Source organism: Mobula birostris, chromosome 25 (genome assembly GCF_030028105.1).
Source record: "Mobula birostris isolate sMobBir1 chromosome 25, sMobBir1.hap1, whole genome shotgun sequence".
Classification (NCBI taxonomy): Eukaryota; Metazoa; Chordata; class Chondrichthyes; order Myliobatiformes; family Myliobatidae; genus Mobula; species Mobula birostris.
The window spans coordinates 45,734,667-45,744,461 of NC_092394.1; the positions used below are offsets into that span (position 1 = coordinate 45,734,667).

At 42.7% G+C, this 9,795-nt stretch overlaps 1 protein-coding gene across 1 annotated transcript in view; it reads left to right on the forward strand.

The window, feature by feature from the left end:
• The window catches only part of bckdk (branched chain ketoacid dehydrogenase kinase), a 72,468-nt gene extending 62,725 nt beyond the window's left edge, over positions 1 to 9,743 (forward strand). Inside the window, exons 10-11 of the mRNA XM_072242824.1 lie at positions 5,571 to 5,726; positions 7,495 to 9,743. Coding sequence (XP_072098925.1) covers positions 5,571 to 5,726; positions 7,495 to 7,639 — 301 coding nt within the window. The 3' untranslated portion in view covers positions 7,640 to 9,743. The remainder of the gene's footprint in view (positions 1 to 5,570; positions 5,727 to 7,494) is intronic.
• Positions 9,744 to 9,795: the final 52 nt, after the last annotated feature.

Below are 9,795 nucleotides of genomic sequence, written 5' to 3' on the forward strand. Positions count from 1 at the left end.
CTACCCTTTTTGATGCACCGTTCCAAGTGTGAGGTGCCATTAATTGTCCACCCCTAGTACCACCGGGGGAGAGTGCTGCTGAGCTACTGTCTGACACTGCCAGAGACATTCTGTTAAGGAGACACCTGCACAGTGCCACTGTGCAGGGAGGGAACATAATTGTGGTTACAGGGAGCACTGACACAAGAAAGCAGCATCCATCATTGAAGACCCTTACCATCTAAGGCATGCCCTCTTCTTGCTACTTCCATTCAGTAGGAAGTACAGCAGCCTCAGGTCCCACACCAGCAGGTCGAGGAATAGTTATTACTCTATAACTACCAAGCTGACGTGGATAATTTCACTGCCTACTACTCTTAACTGATTCTACGAGTATTATTTTTAGTTGAAGTTCAAGTTTATTGTCAACCATACACATGTATACTGCCAAATGAAACAATGTTCCTCCGGACTAAGGTGCACAGCACAGTATATACAACTCACGCACTAACGTATAAAGTAATATTACCACAAATGAATTAATAATAAGGGGCATACACAAGTTAAAAGGTGAGCAGTATAATGCTACGGGCACTTCATATGTGATGAGACCAGGGTGTTGGCAGGGAGTTCATTAGTCTCACAGTTTGAGGGTAGAAACTATTTCCCATCCCAATAGTTCTTGTCCTATTGCTATAGTATCTCTTGCCTGATGGTTGGTGGTCAAAGAGATTGTTGGATGGATGCGGGGTGGATCATTAACAATGCTAAGGCTATGCAATGCTCCTGATAAATATCTCAGATGGGTGGGTGAGAGGCCACCATGATCTTCTTAGCAGTCCTGGCAATCCTTTGGAGAGACTTGCAGTCAGACATTTTGCAGTTCCCGTGCCGGATGGTGATGCAGCTGCTCAGAACACTCTTGCTGGTGCATTCCAATAAAAAATAGGGCAGAATTTGGGGGGAGGGTGTGCAGTGAGGAGCCTCAATCTTCTCAGGAAGTGGAGTGCTTTCTTGACCAAAGAGGTGGTGTTGAAGGGAGCAGGTGAGATTTCCCATTAGGTGCACCACCAGAAACTCGGTGCTCCTGCCTATCTCCACGGAGGTGCATTGAGGAATGGTCAACCCGTACCATCCTAAAGTCCTAGTCATCTCTTTGGTCTTGTCCACATTGAGATTCAAGTTGTGCTCATACCATTCACCCAGCTGCTCTGCCTCCTCTCAGCAGGCCATCTCGTCATCGCTGTCGATGTGGCCAACCACTGCTGTGATATCGGTGAACTTGATGATTCAGTTAGAACAGATATCACATACACAACCTACATGCATGCCACAGTGCAGTCTGCATCATTTCTGGGATTTTGGCTAATTAGAATAAACATCATTTGAAATTTGCCTCTAGTATTGAAAAGAAATCTGAAATAAAAGCAGAAACTGCTGGCAACACCTTGCAGGTCAGGTAGCATCTGTAGAAAGAGAAATAACATTCCAGGTCAAGGAGAAACAAAGCTTATTATGTTCATGTCAAAGGACTCCAAGGATGTTTATATTTCTCCCTTCACAGATGTTACAGGTTTCTACAAGTTTCCATTTTTAACCATTTTCTATTTCTGTAAAAGGTTTTCATTAGGAAAGCTCGGGTGTGAACCAGGTTGTATATGAAGTGCTACTCGGCTCAGCTCACAGAGGAGATTAAGTGGTTTACACAACCCGCCCCGAGTGGGTTGCTGTCTCATCACACCTAGGGAAACAAGAAAGTAGTGTGATCAGTGGGAGTGAAGTGGGCAGCTGTTTTACTGACGCATTAAGTACAAGTACATAACAACGCCCCTCCTTATTAAGGCAAACATCACAAGGCCAAAGCTGTTTAACAGAATAAGGAGCAGGACAAAGTGCAGTGCTGGAGAGTGAAAAGCAAACAGTCCACTTTTTTACTGTCAGCAGGAGTAGAGTGGAACGTGCTTGTAATCAACTCAGAAACATACAGGGAATTTTAACAACACAGTACACACACCATATGTCACAGATCAATATACAGATCCTATATAACATCCTGTGGTACGTAAGAGTTACATGGAGGGAGGGGGAGAGAGGGATTGTGCACACACACATACTGTACATATTTTATTAGTTATACATTTATTGGGATACAGCGCAAAATAAGCTGTTCAAGCCACGTGCTCCCCCCCTCCCCGATTTAATCCTAGCCCAACCACAGAACAATTTTACAATCACCAGTTAACCTACGTTGGGAGGAAACCTGTGGGATTACAGGAAGAACATGCAAACTCCTTACAGGCAGGGATGGGAATTGGACCCGGATTGCCTGTACTCTAAAGCGTTGTGCTAACCACTACGCTACCAAGCTGTCTTATATTTTTGGAAATAAAGACTGAAAATATTGGAGACACTGTAGGAAAAGGAAATAGATTGAAGGATCCTTGATCTGAAACTTTAATTCTTTTCCTCTTTCCAAACTCAGTTTCTCTCCCTACAGATTCTGCTTGACCTGCTGAGTGTTCCCTGTGTTTCCTGCTTTCAATTAGATTTACAGTAGGTTTTGATAACTGACACCCGAAATGGACATGGTAGCTCGAAGGGCCTGTTTTTCTTCTCAGTGACTAAACGCACGATGCTCACTGCTGCACATTTGATTCACCTGATTCCAGTGGAAGTGTATGTATGGGGGTGATCAAAGCCCTCCGGTGTGAATTCTCACACTGCCCTCCAGTGTGTCATCAGAACTCTGTCTGCTAACAGGAATTGTATGGTCCCTGCTTCCACAGTGGTATCAATTCTCCTGATTACCACATGAGCATTCAAGCCACGGGCTGCAGCCTAACCAGGTTGTGCAAGGAGGCAAAGTCAATGTCAAGATCATCTGCAGGGCTCTGAAACTTGGCCCAGGTCACTCCTGCCAGTGTTATGTAAGAGAGTGTGGAGTCCCAGTTGCCAACGTGGATTTGAAAAGTAAAAATGGTGTAAATACAATGCATGGTCAAAGCATGCAATTATAGCTGCTGAGCTAAGGTGGATGGAGGGAAATCCTCATTGTGTTTCAAGTTCCTGGTGTCACCTTCTCTGAAGCTCTATCCTTGGGCCCAACATGCTGAGGCTATTACAAACAAGGCATGACAGTGGCTATATTTCATTAGGAGTTCGAGGAGGTTTCATTTATCACCAAGGACCCTAGCATGTTTGTACAGATGTACCATGGAGAGAGGTTGCATTGCCATCTGGTGTGGAGCAGCCACTGCACAGGGTCGTGGAAAAACCTGTAGAGGAATGCAAACTCATCCAGCTTCATCCCGTGCACTGGCCTTCCCAGCCTTGTAGGGAACATCTTTTAAGGGCAATGTCAATCATTAAGGACCTCCATCACCCAGGACGTGTCCTCTTCTCATTGCTACCATCAGAGAGGAGCTACAGGAGCCTGAAGACATGCACTCAACATTTTAGGAATAGCCCCTTCGCCATCAGTTTCTGAATGGACAATGAACCAACCCCTGAACTAAATGAATTACCCCTTCAGTAACTTGGTCTGTTTTTGCACTACTTATTTAATTCAGTATGTGTACTTTTCATTTATATTTTTTAATGTATTGCACTGTACTGCTGCCGCAAAATGACAACGTAGGACAGTGATTGCGATGGGCAGCAGTCGCTATTTGATTGGAACAACTGTTTCTGCAATGTGGCTTCAGCATCCTGACACTGGAATGTGGGATTTCCTCCCTGAACAACTTGTTTCACACTAAAATGCTTCTTGAAACCGACCATGCTGTTCGTTTCGCTCCTTAATTGCCCCAGTCTTAAAAAGATGCAAAATGCTCTAATTTTCAAAAAAAATGCAGATTCATTCGAATTCCTTGAAAGCTTTGACGGGCAGTAGGCTGAAGTTTGGGGTTTAACTGGCACTGGAAGCAGTTCTGGGTGTAGATCTTGTTATTTCTTTTCAGAAAGGTCCGCAGTATGTTGCATTGCAGTGCTCGACTGGGAGCCGTATCCAGGGCCCTTCCCTAGGTAAAGCAGGACTGAGGGCAGATGTTCAGCAACAGACAAAGACAGTTGCTGCCAATATTTCTACCCTTAGGCCACACAAGCACTTTGCTCTGCCTTGGTCCTGTGAAATCTTGTAACAACACAGCAGCTGGAACAATCTCCTGCGTTCCATTCCTCCCATTCACTGTCACAATACAGCCCCAAGCCCTTTCGGTTCTTTTTTTCAACAACCAATTAACAGAGAAACCAACACAAACACAGGGGATCTTTGTCCAGACAGTACTTAAGAACTGGTTTGAACTTGGTTCTGGTTCAGAAAAAAAAGGGAATGAGTTGAGATAACCCCAGGAAGGTTGAGGATTACCTGCAGGAGGTGATCAAGTATTGTGCCGACTTATCTTTCTGTATCAATAATCATAGAGCGTTTCCCCTTCTTATCTACTGAATCAAGATGTTGCTGTCAAACATTGTCTCACTAGATGAGAGTCAACACTTCCATCTCTCCTAATGGCATTGGGCTCTTGTTCCTGTGTTCAAGCCAGTGGTTACGTTGCAATTGAGGTATCATGGTAGATTTCTATGTTCTAATCTAATTTGAGCATCAGTAAACAGATGATTAGTGAATGGCTGCAATAAAGCATTGATGGGCCCTTTTATGCTGTTGCTGGTGGAGGGGATGAGATGCATTAGGGAGACAATTCATCATCATTTTATGCTCCCCCCCCCCTTGGGCATTCTCCATCTGAGGATGGATGTAAGGGGATTGGGTGGGGGTGGGGGTAGGGGGAGGCAGTTTGCAACATCGGCTCACCAGACTGATGACTGGTGGTGGAATAGGAGAGTTTAAACAGACCGGGCCTATCCATGAGTTAGGAGACTGCGTCGTACAACATTCCTGTACTCAAAAGGGTTAATGCAGGGAAAATGTTTCCCCTGGCTGGGGTGAGTGGAACCAGGACTGGGGCTGGGGTGGGGTGGGGATTCAGGAGTTAGACATTCGGCATTGAAAGGAGAAGAAATAGAGAAGTGAATCTTTGGAAATTCTCAGCTCGAGGGTTGCTGAGTACATCTGAGACAGGTCCCTAGATCTTGCGATGTAACTCACCAGTGGACACAAGACTAACATCAGAGCGTCACTGAGGTGTTGGTGCTGAAGTATGGGGACACCTTCTCTTCTGTTTCTTCTGGTCTCTGTCAGATTTGATGAGTGCACTGAAGAGTGGCTGTAACTGTGTAGATTCTGAATTGTCTCATTCCAGCCATTTTCAACAAAATGCATCATCTTTGCTTAAAATTCTAATTGCATATCAAATTCTTACGTTCTGATATTAACCAACAAAATAACGTGTTGCTAAACCACTGACATTAGGAGTAGAAGTGACGTTTGTGACTCTGTTGAACAGTCCATCAGATTGGACAGTACCTGGATTCCCACCCCATCCACAAGAATATGAAGGGCCAAGAGCTATTTACAGACCTGTCTGAAGTGTTTTTCACTTTAGAAACTTGTTCTCTGATAACATTGACAGATCATGCTGGTGTAGTACTTCAGCGACACTGAGGCCACAGTTTCTTTCCTCTTGCTGCAGGATATCAGACCGCGGAGGTGGGATTCCACACGACAACATCGACAAAGTGATGAACTATCACTTCACCACGGCCGAGGAGAACAGCCAGGACTGCAGGATGAACACTTTCTACGGTCACGTGGTGAACAGCGGCCCACAATCTGGGCCCATGCATGGGTAAGGATGGAGAGGGGAGTGCGGGATCTTGTGTGAGTAATGTCCTCCAGGGTGAAGCTTGTGGGGCGGGGGGGGGCGGTGGGAAGAATCACTGGCAGGTTAATGGTGAGCTTTACAAATGTTGGGGGTCAGCGACAGCTGCTGCAGGTGATCTGGTATTCCCTGTCTCTGTAGGTGGAACCTAACGCACCCCAGATCGGTGTGGTCTCCCATCCACGTGCCTGTTAATCAATGCAGGGTACTGACCATGGTGAAATGATATTGGTGTTACTTGCTCTCTGTCTGGTGAGAGAGTCATACAGTATGGGAACAGGCCATTCGGCCCAGCTGGTCTCTGCTGATCAAAACTAGTCCCTTTTGCCAGTGCTTGGGCCCATACACCTCTAAGCCTTTCCTGTTCAAGTACCTTGTGAGTGATGTTCATAGATGCGAGATGGGAAACTTGGCCTTTGAAATCCGCAGCACCGTTTAAAGAACAGCAGTGGGATTCCCCAATTTATCCTTACTGTTATTTAGCTCCCAAAGATGGTGAGTTGGTTATTACTGTTTATTGGAGCTCATTGTGACAACAGTCAAGTAGATTTTATGATTATGAAGAGTTTAAGTAGATGTAGAGAAGATGGTTCTACTTCTGGGGCGATATGAATACTCAAGATACAAAGTCTCTTCTAAATTCTATGTATTCAGGAACATCTTTACTGTAGTTGAACTGTAGGACTTGCTGTTGTTAGGAGTACTTGTGCTTGAGGTGGAAATGCACTTAAAGGAAGTACATGAAGGAGAAAGGAGAAAAAGGTTATGTTAGAAGAGGCCTACAGGGATCATAAATCCTGGCATATGTCAATAGTGTTGAACGATAACACACAAAATGCTGGAGGAACTCAGCAGGTCAGGCAGCTTCTATGGAGGGGAAGAAACAAATAACATTTCCTCCAGCATTTTGTGCACATTGGTCGGGATTTCCAGCATCTTGTCTTTGATTTGATCTGCATATTCATTATACCAGCTTTGTTAAATTACTGAGATTAGCACAAGCATATTTTTTAGTAATAGCAAGTAGATTACCACTGGACAAGTGTCTGTTGTTCGTGGGGGCTAGGGGCATGGACTTCTTGTGGATACAATACTGCGAAAAGTCGTTGCCAGTATCTTCAAGGCGTCAGAGATGAGTGGTCAGCTTCTCTGTGGATATGAGATTTTACTTAAGTTATGTCAACTAAAATATACAAGCTGTCTAGACCCTATATCCAACCACGAACCTGCCTGTGTTCCTGAGCCCAGTTGCTGTCAACCCTGACATCAGCTCGGGTCACACACTGACTGGTGATACTTTCACTGCTTGCCAGTTTAAAACATCAAGGCAAGCAGGATTCGGTGTCCACCAGAGGAGAGGCTGCTGGAGGAGCCGGTGGTGTTCACTGCCATTTCTGGTAAGACACAGCTGACTATGTGTGTCGTACATTTATGGATAGTGAGTCAGTGGATAATGAGGACATCATGACATTCAAGGTGAGCTGAGATCGATGGATGTGGATTGAAATGTCAGTCAGTAAATTAGTCATTGCTGAGGGGCAGGAGGAGATATTGTTCCTAAGTAGTACCACTTAAACAGAGCTTGCTGAATGACCAGTAACTCAGCTTGTAAAGGGGCCTTTATGTCATTATGGACTATTTTGAGGGGGAGGTGGGCAGCTGCAATGCTATTTCTTTGCTTCTGGAGTCAGGATTCTGAACAGGCTACAGTAATAAAGATGCCGTTTTTGTCTAGGTTTGGATTTGGTCTGCCCACTTCTCGTGCTTACGCCGAGTACCTGGGAGGATCGCTCTCCATTCAGTCCATGCAAGGCATCGGAACAGATGTTTATTTGCACCTAAAGCACATTGACGGGAGAGAAGAAAGCTTTCGCATTTAGACTGGTAGCTGGTTACCCTAACATGAAGTGGATATTGTTAATGAGTGGCTGTACAGTAATCTTAGGTTCCAGATGAACCATGCCTGCTGTAATTGGGTTATAAATAGAAATATTTCTGGAAAAGTTTTGAATTACAAGACGTCACAATGAGAATCCATGTAGTTAACATCACTTGGACAGAAGAGAGTTTCAGACCTCTGATATTTTAAGAGAGGAACAGTGAACATTATTTATAGGAGTCACACCTATTCAGTGTGAATGGTTTTGGAGTGGGTGGATTTTCATTGACCCAACTGGCAGCAGTGCCCTCTGCTGGTTCCTGCCTGCAATGAGACAAAATGGTTCATTGTTTCAAAACTGAAGACAAAGAGCAAACCTTTACATATTTTATGGAGAATACTTACCACCTATGAAGAGATGTTGGTAATGGTTTCTGGATTTGAGAGACTGCCTACTATTTTTATAACTTAAGTCTCAGTTTGTGCTGCATTCCAGAAACTTGAAAGTTAATACATCTACGAGGAACTACAATTTTCATTCCAAATAATAATGAAAATGAAACTTACCAATGCAGAAAACTCTCAGCAGGTCAGGCAGCATCCATGAAGAGAAACAGAATGAACATCTCAGGTCAATGAGCTTTCATTAGAAGCATTTACTTGGTTTTAAATTGAATTTGCAATATTATTCAATGCTGGTGCTTTTTACTTGAAATTACGGCACACATTAATGAGAAGCATAAGATCGAGTCATCTGAGAAGCAACTTTATACCAGTTAACTGTTCAAAGGAAATACCAATATGAAGTTAATTACAGCCCAACAGTGAACAGGGTCTTGAGGTGTATATTCACTTTTTAAACCTCAAACTACTGCATTAAGTTCCTATTTTAGTTGGGGTTTTCAGTTAAAGCGGCCTTATATCAGCCAGTTATAGCTCACTTTGCCTTGTTGCAGCTCCTTTCACCTAGCTTATCAAGTTGTGAGCCCGGCTGTTTCAAGAGTTTCCAGAATTTGCTGCTTTGTTTTCTGATTCTGCACATTAGTAAGCACCCCTTTACAATACAAGGCCTTTAGCTGATGTATTGGGAGCTTAAACATCACTGAAAGCCCTTTGACATATGGGTGTAACCACAGTCAGTGACATCTTGTGAATTCTCATCTATTCCTCTTTATTAAAGTGGGCAATAGTTCTGGTCAGTTTTACATTTGCTAAGGAGATAGTGAATGGAAACAATCTTAAGATAAAGAATGGAGATGATTTAGACGTATTGTTTCTTCTGCAATGGAATACATTTTAAAGATCAGAATTGGAGTTTTGGTGAATAACCCTCTTTCCTTCTATAATTCATTTATGTAAAACATATATTGGATGATGTTTATTTTATTCTGAAGTCAAAACAGCAAATTCTTTATTTTAAATAGTATTTAATGCTCAGAAAGCAATAGCTTACACACTAGACAGTTTCACAAAATATTTTAATAATTTGCTTTCAACACATTTTACTGTTTATGAATTTAGCAGAAGAAATTCATAGAAGAATTTAAGAATTCTTAAATTTAAGAGTTTAAGAGTGTTATTCATTGCAGAGATTTATCTATGAGCAGCAGCTACCATTGCATCTGTGGTATTGAATATAGTGAATTAATTATCAGCGAATTGTCACTTCATCTGAAAACAAATCTATGGTGCTATAATATTGTGGCCTTGATGAATGTACCTTTTACTGGGTCAAAAAAGACAAATATCACAGGATATAGTTCATAAATAAAAATGAGGAAAATCCTTTCAAACTAGGTAAAGTCTAACAGTAAATTAATTAAAAGCACTATCCATTTGAATAGATTGATTTTAACAGTAAAGCCTGCAGGAGTTTAAGCTAGCGGTTATCTAGTTTTCTGTCTGACATTGTTTTTTTACATTACCAAACTGTATCCTTTCTCATCAAGTCCTGCTCATTTTTAACTATGACATTTCCTAAATCCTGTAAGTTTTGATCTCTGACATTCATTGTATCTGTTGGAACTTAAATGTGCTTGGATCATGGGATCTACATGTAATTGTGAATTAAATGTTGGTTTTAATAAAATTACATTTTTATCTTGCTTCTCTGGCTTTGTGTAGTTAAAAAGCAACCTTTTCAGTATCTCAAGCAAC